This window comes from Cyanistes caeruleus, chromosome 3, assembly GCF_971803275.1.
Source record: "Cyanistes caeruleus chromosome 3, bCyaCae1.hap1.1, whole genome shotgun sequence".
Lineage (NCBI taxonomy): Eukaryota > Metazoa > Chordata > Aves > Passeriformes > Paridae > Cyanistes > Cyanistes caeruleus.
In genome coordinates this window covers 98,500,432-98,522,876 of record NC_141703.1, presented here as the reverse complement: position 1 = coordinate 98,522,876, position 22,445 = coordinate 98,500,432, and the positions used below count along the sequence as shown (strand labels likewise).

General features: G+C 44.6%; 1 protein-coding gene across 24 annotated transcripts in view; it reads right to left on the bottom strand.

Annotated features, from left to right (window-relative positions):
- The window catches only part of PHLDB2 (pleckstrin homology like domain family B member 2), a 66,776-nt gene extending 50,871 nt beyond the window's left edge, over positions 1-15,905 (bottom strand). For 3 of the 24 annotated variants that reach the window (XM_086883287.1, XM_086883290.1, XM_086883303.1), the window contains exons 1-3: positions 14,529-14,610; positions 5,412-5,521; positions 762-2,110 (exon numbers count right to left, since the gene is read on the bottom strand). In XM_086883287.1, coding sequence (XP_086739413.1) covers positions 762-2,110; positions 5,412-5,460 — 1,398 coding nt within the window. In that variant the 5' untranslated portion in view covers positions 5,461-5,521; positions 14,529-14,610. Of the gene's footprint in view, positions 1-761; positions 2,111-2,331; positions 2,438-5,411; positions 5,522-10,809; positions 10,939-11,754; positions 11,969-13,703; positions 14,611-14,935; positions 15,099-15,332; positions 15,656-15,749 lie in introns of those variants that run through there. The other 21 variants (XM_086883289.1, XM_086883300.1, XM_086883310.1 and 18 more) reach the window with 15 other exon arrangements.
- Positions 15,906-22,445: the final 6,540 nt, after the last annotated feature.

Genomic DNA, 22,445 nt, shown 5'->3' with positions numbered 1-22,445 from the left:
AACCCTTTGGAAGAGCTGTTATGTGTTCTTCCAGAGACAGTTTCAATACAAAACTGTTTCAAACATCTCTCTGGGTTCTGAAGACCTTTTCACTTTTCCTAACCACAAGTTGTTTCAGTAACACATAAATTATATTTTACTACCTAGATAAACCCAAGCTGAGGCATGCACTGCTTTACACTGACAGAGACAAAGAGAGAAACTGTCCCCCTCTGCTGCTCTCCATCTTGGGAGGGGGAGAAGCAAGGAAGTATCTACTCTAATGAACATGCTCAGAAAGAAAAAATTAAAACTAAGCATAAAAAACTCTGCTGATGGCTGTTTAGCCCACACCAATGTATACCCGACCCTGCAGCACACAAGGCTGAGCAGTTTATAGCAGAATCTCTTTTTCTTTGCCCACTTACCACAAAACAGTGCCATCATCTAAAACAAAAAGTCCTGCAGGATCCCTGTGGTGTAATTTGTGGGTTTTATGTATGCAGACGTTTTAACACAGCCTGCAGGATAACTGAACACAATTTACATGGGTTCCAACATTTTTTCAGGGTGGCTGAATGCTACTGTCTATCTAAGCAGCACACTTTGTAAGCATTAGCTTTATGGACTGTGAGAATAAACAAGGTATCTGGAGCAGGCTGCATTTGAATTTCAAAACAGAGCAGCTTATCCTTTGCTGTACCTTCCTGATGGCTAGACCTGGGATGGGTGTTTTTCAAATGCTAAATATCACAGAAAACTAAGAAGAAGAGAAAAATTACCAGCCGTTCCATCTCCTGCTCCCGAAGTCGCTCTTCCCTCTGCCTCCTGTGATAGTCCATGAGGTCCTCCCTTCCTGAAATTGAGCTAATGCTGTTCTTCCGCTCTCGCATCGACGTCTGCAGAGAATTGGGAGTCTGTCTGTAACTTTCCAGATCTGGGTCATCAAGTTCCATGGAACTGGTGGAAAGGTTTCTCCGGACAGAGAATGACCTGTCAAAATCCACTGGGGAGAAAGAACTACTGGGACTTGTTCCTGAGAGTCCAAGTCTATCAAAATCATCCAGGAGATATGGGGAAGAAGGTGCTAAAAGCATTTTTTTAGCAATACGAGGGCTTGCAGGAACACTAAGAGTTGAACTGACATAGGGATTACTCCCAGAGACAGAGTTTGCACGTGGTGAAACCCCTGAGCTGCAAGAAGAAAAATTCAGATAATTATCAGCATCAAAAGCATTCTGAGGTAGATCTTTTTCTCCAAGTTTTTTCCTTTTAGTATTACCCAGAGAGCTTCTGGGGGGCAAACTTAATGGCACCAGTGGGTTTTCTGTTGATCTATGAAGTCTGGGTAGGGAACGACTGTACATTCCCATATGACTTAGGGATCCACCAGAATATTTCCTAGGCCGTGAACCCAGGGTTTCCATCATCCCATCCTTGTACTTAACTGGCTTTATGTGAAGGGCCAGACTGTTTTCAGCATTCATTCTCCTGCCTTGCTTTGGGCTAGAAGGCATGCTGGCTGCTCCAGAATTGCTACCAGGTGAAAGCACCAGCTCATTCCCCGAGCTTCCATTCCACATAGTCAGAAGAGAGCCTGAGATCTTCTTTGACTCCAGCATTCCTGGGAAGTAGATGTTGTCATAAGATTTATTTCTCTGACTGTACTTTAAGTAGTGAAACTTATCCATCTGTCCAAGGGATTTTTCATTTTCTCTGCTGGCATGCATGTCAAAATCTGTCCTTCCTGAACTATACCCACTGAGTGACGGAGACATGCCTGATACGGAACCCAAATGCTTTACAGAGATGCTTTTATCTGGAAGATATGGGCTTTCACAGGGGAACTGCTTGCCTCCTTGAATTTTGTTAATAGAGTGTGTATTTTTACCACTGGTGGAAGGATTAGGTTTAATTGGCATAGGTTGTGAAAGGGTTAAGTAAGAGCCAGCATAGTCCCCATTTGTTTTAAATTTAAGAGTTGATGAATATTTCTTCGTGTTGAGGTTTTCCATAATATCCTGGAGACCATTTTCAAGGGAATTCGCCACAGAACCCTTTCCCAAACTAGCATTTTGTAATTCCATCTGTTTTTGTGAGTGGCTATAGTCTGCCATAATCTTACTGGAATCTGTAAAGAAGAAAAAACAAGAAAAAAAAAAAATCAGCAAATAAGTAGCCTCTTGCATGTGCATGCCTGCAAAATAACGTGAACACTTTTTTCAATAATTACTGCGCTTGTAGTAAATGTGTCTCAGATCACTACGCAAAGGAGGAGATGCACAATTTTCCCATCTGTTTCTGCAAAAGATGGGAGACTGAAAAAGAAAGGGTAGAGGCACAAAACCATACCAAAATCAGCAACACAACTGAAGAGAGGCTAGACTCTTTCTTTGTTGTCCTATCCGTTGCAGGAGGCTGTGGCTCAGCCCCTGTAATCCTGAGCCTCTTGAGATATCTGTGAAGTAAGGAAGAATTATTGTCCTGATGTTTTACAGCTGAGGAACTGAGGCACAGGGAGAATATGCAATGCAGACAGCAGAGTAAAGAACTCCAGCTCAGGTCTCCCAGGGCCAGAAACAGACACTGCTATGGATCACCTCTTCCTTTAATCTGTTCAGCTAGTGCATCTGAGCCCCATTACACTAGTGAGCTCAGTTTAAAGCTCGGTAGGAGCTTGTCACCTTTCTGCTTACTTTGTGGATGGTCCTGCAAAGCTTAATAGGAAAGTACAAAACCAAGGCACTTTTTAAAGGTGTTTCAGCTCATTGCTTCAAAGATATAAGGCTGTAACTACATCTGCAAAGAGCACTTCGGTTAAAAGATAACCTTAAGGAAGCAGAATGCTAGGCTGCATAACTTCATTCAAAACAACAAAACCACATGACTATTAAAAGTACTGCTGGGAGGAAGGTTACAGATCCTAATGATTTTCCATAAATCTAATTTATACTCAGGAAGAAAGCATAGACCAAAAAAGTCTTTGCTGTGGTGGGTGTTATTGCCCAATCATGTATCAAGCTCTAGCACACAGTTCTGAGCTCCACTTTGCCAAAAGCAAAGAAAGAACTCAGCTCCTGACAGTGCCAGTTACTGCAGGAGATAAACAGGACCCCCAGCAGGCTTCCACTTAGACCTCAGCTGATGTAGAAATGACACCATTAACATTTACAGCAGCTCCTGAGATGTCCTAGTCTACGCTCTGAACTAATAAAGCACTCCTGAGTGTCAGTTACTGCACTGCCACAAGTGCTGTTTCTGAAAATAAGGGTCAAATCTAGGATTTAATCTTGGCTCAGTCACATTTCACCTGTGACTTCAGCATCCTCATGAGAAACTGAATTTCAGCTTGTCACTCAGTGGGGAAATCTAATGTGTAAAGTGCCCGTAATGTCCTCGGAGACAATACTTTAGTCTAAGTACCGCTTCAGGCAATTGTATGAACCAAGAGACAGAATTTGGGATTCCTGTCCGCCACCAGAGTTCATATGACCTGGTTTCACTGAGAATCACTAGGTTCAGTTCTTGTGGAAGGTGGCAGTGCATTCCTCACAGGGCTCCTGGTTTCTGGAACCTTCCTTGCTAAGAAGGTGAAACACCATGGAATTCACCACTGTCCATCAGCAGTCCTCTGCTGCCCAGGCTTCCTGGCACACCCAGGCGTGCAACAACAGCTGCTCCTTGGTTATTAAGGAAAAAAACTCTGAGAACAAATGCAATCATCATTACTAATGGAATTGAATAGGCAGAAGATAGAAGGAGCATGAGGGGACACAAACACGAAAATCAAAGTAAAATACTTCTTGGCTATAGTGGACCTGGTTAAGTAGTTGTTAATTACAAACTCTGGTAGAGGCCAAAAGCATTAACTTGCACCTTCAAAACTGAACCTCAAGTCCACCACTATACAGAATTTAATATTTTTATGCTGGCTGTAATTATGGCTGGACTTATATTATATTTATAATTTTAACACACTTATTATGATGATACAGCTACCTAAGTTGCCTTTGAATCACTTTGAACCACTGAGTTCTCTACCACTCTGAGCAGTGAAACTGCAGTTTCTTATATTGTGGTATTTTACTTGACATTTTTTAGCTATTTTCATAAATTTTGATAACAGCAATGATGAAGTTCAAATGGACAAAAGGATAAATGTGACCCAAATTTAAGAGAACTCTTGTCAGGACAAGAAAACATCATCTGGATAAATCAAACATTCATCGTATTAGTGATGTTTTAAGCAAGAAGAATATGATGTAGAAGTTATTTAAGAGCCCTGATGTAAAGCACAATGTATATGCCTTTTATACTTAACCTTTCATTGTGGAACTGACCATAATTTCCATCTCAGTCTCTTGTTCTCCTCCCCTCTTCCAAATCTCTCTTAAAACTATCTCCAAAACTCTCTTAAATCTCATTTCATATGAAAATTGTACTGTCCAAACCTTAACTAACCCAGCTAAGTTCAAATATTTCTGCATAAATTTCACTGGCTCCTCTATAAATAGCTTGGCAGACATATTAATGGGACATTAATAATTGTTCATTACTCCCTTGCAATAGCAGTAGGGCACATTTAATCCTTCAAAGACTGGATGCTTTTGCCAAAAAACAAGTTAGCTCATGGAAACTTTCATGCCTGTTCACCACAGCAGTGAAGGGTTCATTGTACTTGAAATCCAAGCAAGAACAGTAAGAAAAGGTCATGATACCTTTCTGTAGCCACTCCAGCTTTTCTCTACTATCACTCATGCCAGTTCTTCTGTGTTTTTGCTTCCAGCACCACAGTGCCCACAATCATAGAGTTAAATCCCAACTGGACGACAGCACACGATTAAATCAACCATAGCTGCTTCCCACCAACCAGATCTTGCTCGTTTTGTTTATTTTTAGGGTAATGTTTGAGCAGAAACTTGATGAATATGCCAAGATGTGTTACACATCCTGGCTGATGCTGTCTTTGCATGCAGCTATAGAGACTGAGGATGGAAGCTTCAGCTCGTGATGTGCCGTGAACCCATCCTACATCCAGGTCAGATCCAGCTTTCATGCTCAGCACAAGGGTCCTCTGTTTAGCAAAGTATTTGCTGCCTGGAGCTACAGAAAGAAATTCTTCCTTTTTCTTTTTTTTTTTTTTTTTTTTAAATTTTATTTTCCCTCCCTCATTCCTTTTCTTCCTTTCCCAAGCTGTTTAGCTGGGGGTCACTGATATCTGTTCCAGACAGGCATTAAAGTGATGGGGGAGGGTTGGCTGTCTGCAGCATATCCAGCTGTGGCCTTGTTCTGCCTGGTAAATGGAGTTAGACATGGAATAAGAACAGAGCACTGATCTTACCCATGTGTCAGGAGAATTAAAGGGCCAAACTCAATTAGAAATTCTGAAAGATCTCAGTGTATTACAAACAAACTTCATTTTAATTGATTACCTGATCCAGCATTCTGGAAGGAGGAGAGGTTACTTCTGTTTGGCATCATATTTCTCTTCTACAGGATGGTTAAAATTACATTAATTTGAATGAACCAGATAAATTTTGACCTGCAAATAAAGAAAAAAATAGAACAAAAAGAGTCATTGTGTTAAGAAGTGTATCCTGGGAACATTTTTCGAGTGCATAATACAGAACACAACTGGCTTTTCTTACGGCAAAATTTCCAGAGCCAACTCAAAGAGAAATATGTAAAAGATATTTGGAAAGGATATACCATGTTTAATATGGTGACTGTGAAAAAAAAAGTGCCAAACCTGTCTGCAGCTGGTTTATCCATTTAGAAGTACACATAATACTAATGGCTTGATAAGTAGCCATTATCTATGATCCTGACTCTGTAGGGGCAATTACTGGTCACAGCTCCTGAGTTTTGTCTGTAATCCTGTGGCTTCCTTAAGAAATCACTAACAAGGTTGCACTTCACTGCTGACGACTTTATTTGGAAAGCCAGTAGCCCAAGTTCAGCCCACGCAACACCAGCATCCTGCAATCATGAATAAACCTATGCAAAACCAGGTATGTGATCCAAAACAAAGAAAATGTTTTGGCATGCAATGATTTCTGAGATTCCAAAGAAGCCAGACTAGGAACACAAAGGGAATCCTGAAAACTTATTTAAGATCAAATTGAAAATTGATATGGCTACAAGAGAGACTTGGTTTAAAAGAAATGCCAGAGTTGAATTCCAGCCACTAAAAACTAAAATTAAACCTAAATCCAAATAGAAGACCTCTAGTGAGTTGCTCTATTAAAAGATTTTTTTTTTAAATACAGATATGTTTCTAAGAGGTTGAGAAAAAAATTTTAAAAATTGCATCAAGTGACAAAATTGATGGTGACCATTTGTAGGACCCCTGGGCTTAGTTCTGGACAAGCAAATAGAAACATGTCAGAAAACCAAGTGAAGAATGGAGACGGATGTCTGGGGCTGTCTAGAGACAAGCCACCTATTCAATTAACTGCAGTCATCACAGCCCCATGGTTGCAGGTCTGTGGTGCACAGACTTTCTGTGCCATGCTTTTTCATGTTCTTCTCCTGGGAGGACAGCCTTGGGAGAAGGGAGCTGGCTGCTGATCCTTGCAGAGGGAGGCTCCTTCTCTCTGACCTCAGCTCCTGCCTCTCCTGCTCCACACAAGCTGCTCTCCCAAGGGGGGACAGTCCCTGTCCTGTCACTCTGTTCCCCCAGGAGCCCCCCTGTGCTGGCCACACTTTGCAATGCTTTATCTTTCTCTGTAGAGGTCATTTCCCAGTCCTAAGGAAAGTTTTAACCCCACTGTGCACATCCTGCCCCTCACAGCAAGATGCAGCTTCCTCCAAGACCACACAATCCACGGTTCCCCAAAAATGGCACTACTGTCCAAGGAGCAGAGAACAGGAAGCCTCCCCAGAGTGCTGCAGCTCCTGAAGGGACTCACCCACATGTCCAGGCTCTCCAGCACAGCAGGACTGAAATTCTCCAGCTGATGGGAAAGAACCTGGGCATCAGAGAGCTTTTCAAACCAAATTTTCATCCTCCAAAGGTTATTTTATTGACATGAAACATTTACCGTCCTTCTTACCTTATTTGTCTTCCAACCCATGGACAGACCCCTTCCCCAGTTCCTTCCAGCCTGCCTCAGACCCTCAAACCCAAAGGCTGTATAGCATCCCAGGCACCCAGCCTTGCTGGAACAGGGCTGGGGACTGCCCTGGACCCACAGCTGACCCCAGCAAGAGGCGACAGCAGCTCTCCCACTTCTCTGCAGACCAAACACTGAAGGATCAGGACACAAATCCAGTTCATACTGCCACTATGCTGACACCTTGGCATATTGCTTGTGTCATCTCTATTAAAAATACTGAACTTTGTGCCCAGAGGTCCCCAGAAAAGAACCAAAAACTTTTCAGGCCATGTTCAACTTGACACAGAAAACAAGTAACGCTCATTTCACAGCTGTCCACAACAAAGATGTCACCGTATCTTTAAACAGAAAAACAAAACATGGACAACTTGGAATTAGAAGACAGAACAAAGAGTTGGTTAAAAAGACAGGAAGATTCACTGCATTTCCTGTGTCTCTAATATTACTGATTTGTGGCTAAGATCACCAAAACCGCATCCTTCCTATCTCATGACGTGACAGCTACCACTTCATCAATGTGACAAACGTTAAGGAGAGCACAGCCGAAAGAGAAGGATTTAGAAAGAGAAGAAAGAAGCTGATTTAATTTATGCAATTAAAAATTCAATCTTTTATTCAATTTGGTGAATACCTGGGTTTGCTAATAACCATTTTAAGGTTAAATATTTATATGGTTTCATTTTAGGTTTGAGAACTCATTACACATCTCCCTTCCTAGAGGATGAAAGATCAGAGAAGTCATCACTTACCAATAATTGGATTTGAAGGGGAAAAGAACTTTTTTAAAAACTTTCCACTGTGAGCAAAACCAAGAAACAATCAATGAATTAATGAGCTAACATAACAAGCAGCTCAAAATCCACAGTATATATGCTCTCATGAAATCATATTCTTTCAGATGAGGTTAGGCAGGGCCTCCAGCAAGGCTGACTCTCATTACAGAGCACATGCCACGCTCTGCCTTGTCTGGAACGAAGCAAAATGATTTCATCTGGGATTTATAAAGTCATCTGAAGTGAATGTATACAGCAGTACCAATCATGTTTCATCTCTACAGTGCCCAGGCCAAATTAAGTTTTGTTTCACTAACGACCAGAAGAAACAGTGATTCAGAACTCAAGCAGAGAGTCAAACAAAGGATTCCAATTTTTTTAAGATATTATAGCACTGGGTGGCTTTACAGTAAGAACTCCTTTCCCTTGTGCAGTGGTTTAACCCCTGCTGGGCAACTCAGGCCCCCCAGTTCCTTGTCAACCTCCACCCAGGATGGGGGAGAGAATCATAAAAGAGGGAAAACATGTATTAAATTAGTGACTGTGTGATAGATAAAGCAAAAGTCATGTACAAAGCAAAGCAAAGGAATTAAACCCCTAGGAAAGCGGGGTTCCATCACTCCAAATGTTCGAGACCCTTTTTCCTTCTTCTCCCAGCTTTATATGCTGATTATGATGCCATAGGATGTGGGATATCCCATGGGTCAGCTGTCCCAGCTATGTCCCCTCCAAACTTCCCATGCCCACCCAGCCTCCTCACTGGTGTGCTGTAAGAATGTGAACAGTCCTTGACTCAACAGAAACTCTGCATAGCAACAACCGAAAACATCAGTATGTTATCAACATTATTCTCATACTAAATCCAAAACACAATGCTCTAACAGCTATCAGGAAGAAATGAACTGTACCCCAGCCAAAATCAGGACACTTTAGTGTAGGAGCCAAAAGCTGCAGCTCAACCAAGCCACAAGTACACTACCTGTGCACACAGCACTTCCCAGCATTTCATCCATGGATTTAGGGCAAGGTTTTCCCAGCACATAAGCTTCTCACCTCTTCTTCACTTCTGCCTGGGCTGATACCCACCTCCCTTTAGCCTGCTCTGGCACCCACTTTGCTCTTAGGTTACCCATCAAGAGGGTTGCAGTGCCTCAGGAACTGCCAAGGCGCTTCCCTGACTGAAAATAAATGGTTTTAAACAAAACTCTCAAACTCTCTTTTAAGGCTTTTCTGCTCTTCACTGTTTTTTCATTTTCAGTTTCTCACTGAACATTAACAGTGGCTCCCTACAGCTCCTGGCACCTCTATTATCTCTGACATTTCTCTTCAGAAACTCCTACAGCAGTGTATTGCCACTCTTGGAAAACAGAAGAAACCCCAGCTGATGAAGGGTGCAGACAAAAGCCCATCACTGGCACCGTCTGCACATCATTAGAGTTTCACTTGTTCAGCAACAAGATCTTCAAATGATTAGGGTCAGTTTCAACTATTCCAATAAAACACACATTGTTTTAGAAACAAGAAAGCCTCTTGAATTTTCACACTCTGAACAAAATTTGGTGAATGAGTGCTGATTGGCTTCAGTGTCTGGAAATTTCATTTTCTCACAGTATAGCATGTCTATGTGCATAAACAGACTGTTCCATCACCAAGCTGATTTACCTTTTTCCTGCATAATGTGAGGACAATGTACTTACTCCTGATTAAATCAAACCTCTTTTTATTCCTGACTTACTCTGCTTACTTACAAACAAAAGTCTTGATAGGCTCAGTCTGGTGGCAAAGTAAAACTCACTGTAATCTACTGCTTACCTCCAAAACACTTATGTGGAAATCTACCCTTCCCCAAGCCCACTGCAATAATAAAACAATATATTCACAGAAAGGTACCTGCATGATTTGGTGGAGATTCTGTACCCATGAAAGGACACATCCTTAAGAGACAGCAAAGTCATCTCTGCCAAAAACTGGACAAGTCAGCAAGGTTGTGATCTGAAGGTAGCCTTAAACATCCTTCTTCATTTCTTCATCCTCCTCCCCCACAACATAATACACTAGACCCCAAACAACACCTGATTTCTTGCCAGCATAGCCCTGAAATATGCTCAGTCCCTGTCTTTTCAAGATACAAATCCTGCAATACACAGGTCCTTGCATACAAATGAGCACAAAGTGTGGTGACAGGCAGAGTGCTTTAGTTCTAAATCTCACAGCCTGGCACCTTCAGCAACACTAAGTAAGTTAAAACCCAAGTATCTGTGAATCATATTTGACTAAGTCACTCCCTTGCAATCCTGCATGTTTCCGATGTGGAAAAGGGAGTGGCAGAGGAAGTCACTCTTATGGCTTACCTCTTCCTCTGAGAAATTATCACACTGGATATTGGAGACACAGGAGAAATAAAACAGTGCAACAGGAAACACCCTAAGTAACATTATCCCCGTCATAAACCACATCTATTTTACTGTAATAATCCACCCAACTACTTCAAAAATTGCACTTAAATATGACATTTTTAATTACTCTGTCTTAGTGTTAAAACATGATTCTCTCCTGTTTGATAAGGACTGATGTTGCAGGCATTGTCACATCAATTGCTCTTTCCAATAGATGTAAATAATCATTTTAATCAGGTCACAACAGCTGACAATTTTAAATGCCCATCAAAAATGAAAACACTCATGACCAGTAAATACTTTAGCTGGGTGACTATAAACTGAGGGTCAAGCCATGGATGTATGAAACACAAATAAAAGTGCTGGAGAAAATGTTGAAGTTTTATAACTTTTGGTGCCATAATAGCTACTCTTACCTGAAACTGAAACTTAAAGCACTGATTTCAAGGATCTCAACTAATTCCTACGCATTTGGTAAGACAAGATACTAGACCATCTACTCAAACAGCATTACTTTAGTAGACATCACTGCCTCCTCCTTACCTTGCAGTCACACTAGCCACTGTTTCATCTGAAGTAGTTCACTGAGGTAAGTTGAAAGAAGAAGGAGAGTTAATTCTTTTCTGCTCCAACAAAAGCCACGGACAGGTAGAAATGTACTAGAAGAGATTTCTGTTGAAACAATGGACTCCTTTCATCATGCAGAAAAACAGGGTTGACAGAGGACAAGCCAAACTCCAGTCATACTCATCTTTTCTATTTTGGTACCTTTCTGCTAGTTAAGCTCCAGAGTCAGTTATCTGACCCAATGACTGCATCATCTCATGACAGTAGTGACAAGCTCCCTGGTATCATTCTGATGCTATTTCATTAACTCCCTTCCTATTGAAAAGTTGAGTATGCTCATAAGATTTGCAAACTGAAACACTAAAGTTTCACACAGAGATGGCAAATAGAAAGCACTGCTGGTGGGCTGTGACTGCTTACTGTGTAGACTAAGAAAACCCAAACCAAACAACATAGCTGGTGTACAAATAAATACACTTAAATACTCTAGACCAATATAATTCTCATTCCTGAAGCCAAATAAATACAGACTTTCTTCATCTAAAATTCCAGGAAGAGGACTGGAAAACAATTATGTATCCAAATTCATATCATACAGGAGCAGAAATTCTGCCTGTACAAGAGCAGAAAGACCTTAAAGCTTCTCTGTTCCCATCCTATTTGACATGACAAATTTGCCCCTAGGGCACCCCTGACAAATTCAATGAGAACAGGTAGGTAGATAAGGCCCAGAAGATCTAAGGAGATAGAAAAACTGATGAAAACAGTTTCATCCACTCTTTTTTTCTTCCATCTATTGCATTTTCCCAGTCTCAGGCAACCTTTGCCCATGATCTGCTTTGCTCTGTGCTGATTTCTTTCACTGCCACTTTGTGCCTGTCACTTCCTTCCGTTAATCAGTTCTCTCCAGTGCCCACTTACTCTGACAGCTTCTGTCTCCTGTTTCGCTCATCCATTTCTCCACAATTTGCCTCCTTTCCGGGATGCTTGCCCCATATTTCCAAACGTCCCCTCCAGCTCTTTAACGCTCCATCCTTTCCCAGCACTCTCAGGGCAGCAAACATGCCCCCAGACTAAATGCTCCTCATCACACGTGCTTGGCAAACCTCAGCAGGGCAGTGACAGCTCCAGTGGCACCAGCCGTGGCTGCTGTGTCACCAAGCCAACGTGGGGCAGCATTTATCAGCAGGTCCCAGACTGCTTTCACCTGGGGAGGAACAGGGGTGCTACACCTGCAGTTACACCATTTACTATAATAAAGGAATTTAAATAAAGTGGTTCATTTAAAAACTGACTCTGCCTGCATGAGACATGAGTAAGAAAAAACCTGAAGTTGGTCATATTTACACAGTTCGCTCTACACTGTAGTCTCTGGAGGACCCTTGTTCTACAGGGAAAAACTCCCCTTGGATTTCTGTGGCACCTTGAATGTGCTCCACCAGTCTAAAACTAATCCTAAACAAATAGCACTTGCTCAAAACACCCAGAGCATCGTTTTATAGCTGCTAGTTTAAGTCAGTGGGAAACACTGTTTGCCTTGCTGGCAGTTACTACACACCAGAATTAACCATTCATTTTAACAAATTAAAATGGAAATAATACACTACATGTGCAATGAACACAACATTAATCTCTTCATTAACAATCACCTGTACTTGCCCACACCTAATTTGATTGTTTCAGGTTCTCTCTGGATCTTCAAGTGGAAAAGACAAAAAAGTTCTTCCCATTTAAACATCTTTAGTCCTTCTGATCCAGCTGCAGCCTCAAGATGGATCTGCAACCTTTAGCTCATATAATCTCCACTTCAAATCTAAACCCAAAATACTTCAAATTTTTCATGATGGGCTTTGTTCCTTCTCAGTAATAGTCAACTGATGCCTTTTACTACTTCCAAAGATATGGCTGATAATTGCATCTGATAAGCATAGACATAAACTGATACGGAAAAAAATGACCACTCTTCCTGCATTGGCTGATGGCAAAGACTTCCATTCTCTCAGTAAAAAGAGACACACTAATGAGTCAGTTTAGCATTTGTCAAAATGGAAGCAGAATAAATTGCTGGTGTAGAAAAGGATCTGTGTAAAATTAACCATATAGAAATGGTAGGATGTTACTAATTGACAGTCCTAAAGGAATCTCTTTTTCTGTAACCCTCCTAGTTCAGACTACCCCTCCCCATGACAGCAAAGGTAGGCACTGTCACATCTTCTGATGACTTAATCTCCTTTCTTTCCTACGCTGCTTCCTTCTGTTGTGGGAAAGCAAGCCTGTCCTCACCCTTTGCAATTCCATTCTATCATGTCTTACTTCCATCTCTGATCCTTTCCCATGTTAATAACTTATTTTTGAGGACATTATCCACAAGAATATAGAAAATGCAAGAACTAAAAAGTTCACTCAACACGAATATTTGCAAGAAAGGCTGCTCTTGTGTCCCTCTTCCTCCAAAACAGAGGAAAGGTGTGGCACAGAAATGAAATGTTCACCATGTTCTGACTGGCAACATATTCACCCAGATGCCCTGAAGATGCAGACACAGAAGATTCGGGCGAGTGCAGAGTCAAGGCACAGAGACAAGATGACAGGTTGACAAGATGAGCATTTGGGGGAAAAGGAACTGGTGACAAAAGCCATGTGTGTGAGATCAAGCAAGCACTCAGTGGCAGGAGCAGAAAGCCCATCTCTTGAGTCTTTATGTAAGCGCAGTCAGTCTATTTACACTTCTGCACACGGATAAATTCCTCCGGCAGCTTTGGGGCAGGAGGAGAAGGATCGGAGCCCGCAGTTTCCAGCCCGCTCCTCCCTTTGCTCGTGGGCAGCAGGTATCTTTCCGAGGAAAGCTCTGATCTCCAAGCTGAACTCACCACCGAGCGCAGGGCTCCGGGCGCCACCGAATCCCACCCGGCTGCTGACAGAGCTACACGAGGGGGGACTGAGGAGCTGTGACTCTGTCAGGGCACATGGAGCCCAAACCCCCGATTTCCGTCCGCAGGGCGATCCGCCGGGTCCCTGTTGCTGAACTCCAGTGATGCCGAGACGGCATCCATCGCCGGCCCAGCGCCGGGAACCCATCCCCGCCGGGCACGGCAGCCCTCGCACAGCCGCAGGAGCCTTTATAAGCCACCAGCCGAACAAAGGATCGCGGACAAAGAGCCTTGTCCCACGTCTTCCCCTCCACCAGGTAGATTATTTACGATGGAAAACCAAACCAACCAAAGCCAAGCCCCGCCGTTCCTCCCTTGCTTCCTCGGACCTCGGACGGATGTCCCCGGCGCACCCGGGGCAGAGGCTTTGTTCGCCAGCGGGGACGCGGCAGAACCGGGGGGAGCACCCGGACAAAGAGGGAGAAGCGTCTGGCGACGAAAGGGACAGGGAGGGAGCCCCGTCTCTTTCAGCTGCGGGGTCCCTGCCGAGCCGGGCGGCAAGGGGGGACCCCACCGCCCCCACCCGTCAGACGTGCGAAGGGACCGGAGGCGGGGGAGTGGATGGGGGTGGTGGTGGCACAAACTCCCTTCAAAGTAGCCCAAAAACGGGGACAGTTGCGAGCAGCTCCGCCGGCTTCAGCCCAGGCTCTGCGTGCCCGAAAGGGACCCCCTTCCCATCCCCGCGGGGCCCCGCCGCCCCTGTCCATCCTCGCGGCCCGGGAGGGCTTCCCTCGCCCCGCGGGACGGCGCTTCCCCCGCACTCACCGCCGCCTCCCGCCGCCGCTGCCCGCGCATCCCGGTCCCCGCCGCCCGCCCGGCTGCAGGAGCGCCGCCGCCCCCGGGAGCCGCCCCCCGCCGCAGCGCCCGCCCCCCGGCGGCGCCGGGGCACCCCCGCGGGCGGAATGGTTCGCTCCCCTCAGGCCGGGGTCGCGGGAGCGGGGCGGGCAAAGGGCAGCCGGGACGGGGGGGGGAGGGACGGAGCAGGGGGTGGGCGGGCGAGAACGGGAAACGGGCACGGGGATATCCCCGGAGGGGCCGCCGTGGAGCTCTTCACGATCCACAAATATGAGTCGCCAAGCAATTTCCTGCCCGCGAGATTAGCTCGGCAAACAGGGCGGCGCTGGCAGGGCGCGGGCCCCGTTTGCCGTGCCTGGGGCTGGGGTGCGCTTTACCTGCGCCCGCCTTCCACCTCATCTTCCTTCTCCTCCTCATCCCCGGGGAAGCCGCGTGTCGGAGGGGGCTGCCCTCCGCCCTCCCGGTCCCGGAGCGGAGCTGGGTTTCCTCCTTTCCCTGGTTGGGGCGCCCCTGCCACTCACCCAGCCCAGGGTCACACCCTGCTGCTGCCTCTGCCTGAGGTGTCCCGAAATTCAAGATTCTCTCTTACCTGAGAAAAATACACCCACGAAAGTATGTGCGTAATACATGGATACCGTCGTGTGTATGCACACACAGCGCTCCCAAAAGACCCCGTCCATTCCCCACGCATCACCGAAGGATGCTGCTGCCGCCAGCAGCATTTTGGTGTTCCCGAAGCAGGGAACGGGGCTGGTGAGCGCGGCTGGCCCTTACCGGAGGGCTTTTCACACCAAAGCAGTCCCACAAAGCAGCCCCAGCTCGGCAAAGCGTGCTGCCAGAGCAGCGCGTCCCGCCCGGCCCGCGTTTGGCCCGCGGAGCCTTCAGGGCTCCTGCCTCAGGGGCCTGCTCGGTGACAGCGGCAGCGAGGCCACCAGCGGGGCTACAGCTGCTACAAGGGGGGCAAAAATGGGACAAAGCCTTCGGGGAGGGGTCGTCCCTCGGTGGGGATCAGGGTGCTGGCAGCCCAGGGCGTATAACCAAGCTTCGCTTTCGGAGCGCCTGTGCAGTGTCAGGCTCGGTAAGGAAAACCCGGCGGTGAGAGATGCGAGCCGGCCTGGAGGGCTCAGGGCAGGGAGCCAGAGTTTCCTGCATAGCGATCTTGTTTCGTGCTGTGTGGCCTCGTCACTCTACCTTTCCCCATTTGTTTCCCAAAGAGGAAATTCGGGAACAGCAGCACTTAGCTATTAGTGCGGGGATCCTGTGAGATGGGTCCGAGCTCCCCCAGCACCCGGCCAGGTAAAGCCCTGCCGTCACTGCTGACTGCTCCCCTGTGCCATGAGGAAACAGAGTTTGCTGCGATAAACTTCCTGCCTGAAGTGTTCTAGGGGGTCTTTTACTTGGCTAGAACCGTAACTTCACTACAATATAAACTTTGTAATACCTTGTTAATGTGTATAGTGACGCCCACAGTACCAGAGAATATTTTAAAAGAGTGCCCTTGACTGTCCTGGTGTCTACTTTAGCTCACTATAAAAAGACGAGCTTTGAGACCAGTTACTCTAAAAGGACACAACCTAGATTGTCTCTTCTGCGATACCTCCACAAACATCCCGGTGTTTAGTTTTCCACTAGCATTGAACCTGACTCTTCTCTTTAGTTCACTGAGCAAGCAAAGAGAAGTACACACACTTAAAAAATAAAGGCATATGCATGTAATAAATGCAGAGTTAAGGACATGCTCACAGTTGGTGGAACTGAAAATTACTTTTAATCCTGCCACAGCCAGAACCAAAAGCAGCCAGCCTTCCCTTCATCTCACATGATCTTCCTTTTCCTTTTAAGTGGGAAAAACTTTAAGTAATAGTCTGCAAAAATCTCCCTAGGGAATGTGAAGCCTAGGAGTACGGAAAGCTTCAACTTTGCTCTTGCGGTCAAACTTGCTCTCAAGGACTTGTGATATGTCAGCTGAAATGTTCCTTCCTTCAGTTCCAACCTGGTAGGTGAGGAGGCAGCAAAACTGGGTAAGGCAGACCGTATGTTTCCCCTGATACCTGTATGCTAGGAAAACTTTGTCCAAATCAATGTCTTCTGTTTCTTTTCAGCAAAAGAAATAAAAATACAATAGAATAGAAAATAAAATAAAAATACAGAATAGGACTTATTTCTAAAATAAATACTCAAAACCAGCCATAGCTTGGGCTCTAAAATAGCTTGGTAAGTTGTAATGCTTAACAGGCAAGAGTCTGGCAATATAAAGCAACAACAAAAACCCCATCTTACATTTTATGAGTAGGAAATAGTTCAAAATTAGGAAACAAGTGAACCTCTGTAAACTAAAGAGCTGAAAACTCTTACTGGAGCAAAAGAAGCAATGCTACTATTAAAAAAAAAAAAAAAGTCAGGAAAAAGTATATGGAAACCTTCATGAGAGCTACAAGATGGTTTCGACAGTCCATCTAGCTAGCATTAACAGTTTTCATGGCAATTGCACTTCAAGATCAACTGTATATCACAGAGGCTTTTAAAATTCTCCACCCCTCAGTATGCAAGCATGCCTGATAAAAGTTTGGTTTCCATGGTAATTTATATAAGTAGAAATCAAATTCTGGAATGTTTACAAAAAGCATGCTTTAATCAGGAGCATTGAAAATGGTAATAAAATGCCATTTTGTTGCCATGCTTCTGTAAGATAAGAGATCACTTCAGCTGCTTCAGAACTAAAGTAACCTCTGAGCAGGCACCTGCAGTCACAACCTCTGTGTTACCTGGTCCCTTAGTTTCACAGATTTTATCCACATCAGGTGTGGACATGACTGCATTTCTGTCACATGAGCCAGTGCCCACAGCTGGGAGTTGGTTCTGGCTTTACGTTACCTGCAGGAGGAGAGGCGATTCCCAGCCTGACAAAATCGATTGAGATAAAGCTTCCCATTGATGGCTGGGTGCTGTTACACCCAGCCTTTTCTTTGGTGGCAAAACTGTGCTGGTGCCTTCCATTTTGTGCCTTACCTACTCATTTGGATTCACAATCTATGATTTGTTGCGTTCTTTGGTGGGGTGATGCAATTATTTATGAGAACTAGATCAAGAAAATGATCCAGGTTAAACCTCTTCCCAGCACCTCTACCTCTTTTGAAAAATGTCCAAAAAGTACTTGCATTACAGTGATTGATGAGAAGAGAAACAAATAGATCTGAGCAGCTGTGCTTGAGACTGAACTTCTGTTTTTTGGACCAGCATCACCAACACACCAATTGATTATTAAGTTGCATCCTTTTGAACAAACCTGTCACAACAAGGGAAGTCATAAGGATTCAGTGCTTTCCAGCATGTAACCAGAGCATTTTGAACCACTTGTTTATAGCTTGAAAACCAGAACTTTGGGTGAAACTTCAAAGCAAACAGTGATTCCTCTGCTGTAACTTCCTCAAAGACATTTTGAGGCAGCATAGCAGGCTGGGTTCTAGGTTATGAAAGAATCTTGATTTTTAAAGCTTCCCCCTTTTAAGGGAATCTCTGCAAAATCAAAAGGCAACTTGGAGGATGACTGCATTTATCAGTACCATTCTGGTGAAAAAAAAAAAATTACACCCTGTAATTGCACTGATCATCCTAGTTAAAAATCTAAAAATCTCTTATGCAGCACACAGTAGAAAGGTATATCAGTAATAAAAGAAGTTTGGGCTCAACCAGTGGAGTGTTCTTGTGACTCGTCCTGAAACTTTCTTGGACTGTCACACAAGAGCTATCAAGAAGAAACTGCCTGGGGAAAATAAGTTCCATGAGTAATCAAATCTCATGCTTCAGGGCACAAGTCAATTGCTGGAAGGGTCAAGAAAGGAATTTCCTTACTCTCTTCCTTTGCACAGTTGTACACAATTAACTAGGCTGTAATTGCAAGGCAAAAAAAGCGATTATATTTTGCATTTTTCTGAATCATCAGGCACTGGCTGCTTTTACAGCTGGGTTCAGAGCTTAAGGGACAGGTCTGGTAGGTGGGTTTTGTTGCACTTCTGCGAGTTTTTTGCCTAGATTTACAGCATATTTGGGAGGTTTGCTCTTCCTTTATGCCAACTGCCCATCTCACTGCATAACTGTGTTGCAGAACTACCATTAAAGGGAGATTAATTTAGGCAGTTAATTTTCTGTTGCTAATAAGTAGTTACCTTTAAAAGTCCCTTTGTCTGTAATTGCACAACTCATGACTCATTTAAGTAGCAGCAGTGTTGTATCCATAATGGCCTAAAGATATAAACAAGACAAGATTTGTTGGAGATGTAACCATTTTTGTTAAGCAACTGGACTATTTAATGCAACAGAAGAGCACGCTATTTCTTCATTAAATAGGGTATTTTAGTAATCAAAATGATTTTTGCTACCACAGTACGGACATTCCTTCAAGTCACAAAAGCACTCCCCTATTAGCTTGTGTATGGTCCTCTGTCTTCACTGCTGATTAATTGCTTCCCTTTTCTAGAATCTGCGTGTGCCCTGGTCAGTGGGGGTGGCTTAGAGCTTCATCAGCCAGCTCTGCTACTGCTGCTAAGCTCTCTACAGTGGTAGAAGTGGTAGTAGTGTTTTTTCCTGTACACAAGTACGTTTTTGATATCTGAGCTGTGAGAAAACATGTTGAAAACTGCACGCACTAGCAAAACCTTGGTCAGTGCTCCTCAGAGATGCCAAAGCAATAGGGAATCAGTTGGGACAAGACATGGTGCAGATTCTGTAGCCACACTGGTTTACAATTATAGTCACAGTTTAGGACAGCTAATCGTTTTGTACTCAGTGGTTGGAGTACCTTCATTCCATAGTTGCCCCTTCTAGAATTATCTTTTACCCAGTAAGCAACAAGCTGACTCATGAGCCCTTACATGCATTGGAGTTTGGGACCCTATGATTTCCTTCTGATGCCAAGCCCGGGAAGTTTTCTATTCTCCTTTGGTCCCTCTCAAATCTGGATGCATATATAACAATACTGTGGGTCATGTCAGTAAGACAGTACTTCCTTTAGTGGGAAGTGAGAAGAAATCAAAAGCAATTTAAGCTATTTTTCCAAGGTTACACAAGAAATCTCAGTGGGGGCATGGTATGGAACAGAAGAACCAAAGTTACTGTCTTAACTTCACAGTTAATCTGTGTAAAGATGGAGCTCTCTGTGTTGAAATAAATTCTCATTTGTTTTCTTCCTCCTGAAAAAAAGTATTCTTTCCCTTCAATTAATTAAATTAAAATTAAATTAATTAGTATGGAGTCAAAAGAGGTAAAACAATGTATTTGTACCAAGATGGTTGCCAAAACTTCTTTCATTCTCTTTGGAGTCATTTGGGCATTTCTAAAGGAAAAAGCTTTGCCTAACAAAGTTTATATGAAACATATTCTCACAACTTATTCATGAAGCTGGTTTTGCAGACAAGTTTTTATATGTGCATCCAAAAGGGTTGTAGAGGTTTTCTTTACAGCAGATGGCCCCCAAATATGGAATTATCTCCCATTAGCAGCACAAAGGATAACACAATATTGCTACTACTTTCTCACAGTAATAGGGGCAGAATAAGATGCAGAGATATATTTTAGCCTCAGATTTCAGAGGTTTTTCTCCTAACAGAGCATTATTAAAAACATTTGAAAAATGTAAATTATAACAATTCTCTCCCTTGGCCCTTACTTAAGATTGCGTAAATGCTTAGACAAAATATACTAAACCCAAAGACAGACATCCTGAAGATGTGCTAATAAGCAAGGCCCTTGACACTGTCTCCCACAGCACACTCCTGAAAACGCTGTCAGCCCTCAGCTTGGGCAGGAGCACTCTGTGCTGGGTTAGGAACTGGCTGGATGGCCCAGAGAGTGGTGGTGAACGGTGCTGCATCCAGCTGGGGGCCAGTGAACAGTGGTGTCCCTCAGGGGGCTGTGCTGGGGCCAGTTCTGTTAAATATTTTTATTGGTGACATGGATGAGGGAATTGAGTCCTTCATTAGTAAATTTGCAGACAATACTAAGCTGGGGGCGTGTGTCAATCTGTTAGAAGGTAGGAGGGCTCTGCAGAGAGATCTGGAATGGTTGGATGGATGGGCAGAATCCAACAGCATGGAGCTTAATAGATCCAAGTGCTGGGTCCCGCATTTTGGCCACAATAACCCCCTGCAATGTCATAGGGTAGGAACATTGTGACTGGACAATGCCTGGGGGTTCTGGTGACAGCAGGCTGAACATGAGCCAGCCCTGTGCCCTGGTGGCCAAGAAGGCTAATGGCCCCTGGCCTGGATCAGGAATAGTGTGGCCAGCAGGAGCAGGGAGGTCATTCTTCCCCTGTACTCAGCACTGGTGAGGCCACACCTGGAGTGGTGTGTCCAGTTCTGGGCCCTCAGTTTGGGAAGGACGCTGGGACACTTGAACATGTCCAGAGGAGGCAACGAGGCTGGTGAGGGGCTGGGAACACAAACCCTGTGAGGAACGGCTGAGGGAGCTGGGGTTGTTTAGCCTGGAGAAAAGGAGACTTGGGGGTGACCTTATCACTCTCTACAACTTCCTGAGAGGTGGCTGTAGGCAGGTGGGACTTGATCTCTCTCCAGGCAACAGCTGACAGAACAAGAGGCCACAGTCTTAACTGTGCTAAGGGATATATAGGTTGGATATTAAGAAAAAGTTTTTTATGGAAAGAGTGATAAAGTACTGGAATGGTCTGCCTGGGCAGGTGGTGGAATCACCATCCCTGGATATGTTTAAAAAAAGATTGGTGTGGCACTTGGTACCATGCTTTAGTTGAGGTGTTAGAGCTGGGCTGGACTTGATGATCTTGAAGGTCTCTTCCAACCCTGTGGTTCTGTGATTTAAGTGGCACATGCACTGCAATAAGACCCAAGGTAAAACCAACCTGAAATGAAATAGAAGTCAAACAACAGCCCACCACCTAGCTTTCCTACTGCACTTGTACCCCCGTCAACAAAATCCTAAAATTATAACAGGATAGCAGAGAATGTCACAGAATGCAATGCATTCATCTCCCAACAGAACATGCAAGGGAAAAGGGAAGATGCTCCAGCATTTCCCCACAGATTTCTAATGGATGGGTGCTGTACAAATCTGGCTCCTGGGGCCAGGATATATATGCCCTGTGCCAAATTAATGTGCATCCTGTTCTTCCCTCCTTACATCAGCCCCAGTTTGGGTTACCCAGGGCAATAATGGGAGACTGTGCCCAACCATGCTCCAGGTGTTCCCTGTGCCTGCTGCTGGATGTGCCACCTGCCTTACAGGGTCTGTCACAGGCCAGTAACAGGACTGGGTTCCAGCAGGCTGGGCAGGGGATGAAACTGTGGGAGGGCTCTGGATCACCTTGTCCTTTGTGCAGGCTGCAAGCTGCTGGAAGAGCTGGCACCTGAGCTCAGTGTAAAGAAAGTAAAGCATTTGGGTACTTCAGAGCTCTGCATCTCTCCATCTGCCCAGCCTGTGGTCAGTGGGAACTCTGCTCTTTAACCAGAAGCTAAAGCTTTACAGGGCAGCACCTCAGCTAGTGGTACAAGGTAAACTGAAAAGCAAATAAACACAGATATTTTGGTAATATGAGTAATTTGAAAATGCTGTTTTACAGGAGTTGAGCCATGTAAAGTCTGCTGTCTTATGCTCATGTCCCTGTCTATGCTGCTCCCCACAGAGCACCTGTCCCTGTCCTGCCACGCTGCTCCTGGAGCTTGGGCGCCCCTTTTCCACAGAGCTCCATATGTGCTCTGTGCTCTTGCACCACTGTGTCGTGTTGTGGCCACGACACCACACATTTCCCATGAAAATCCCACTGACTGATGTAGGATTAGGCCCACAGGAAGCAATAAAATATGCTTGCTGATCCCACAGTATCACAGGAAATTAACATATGACAGTCTTTAACAC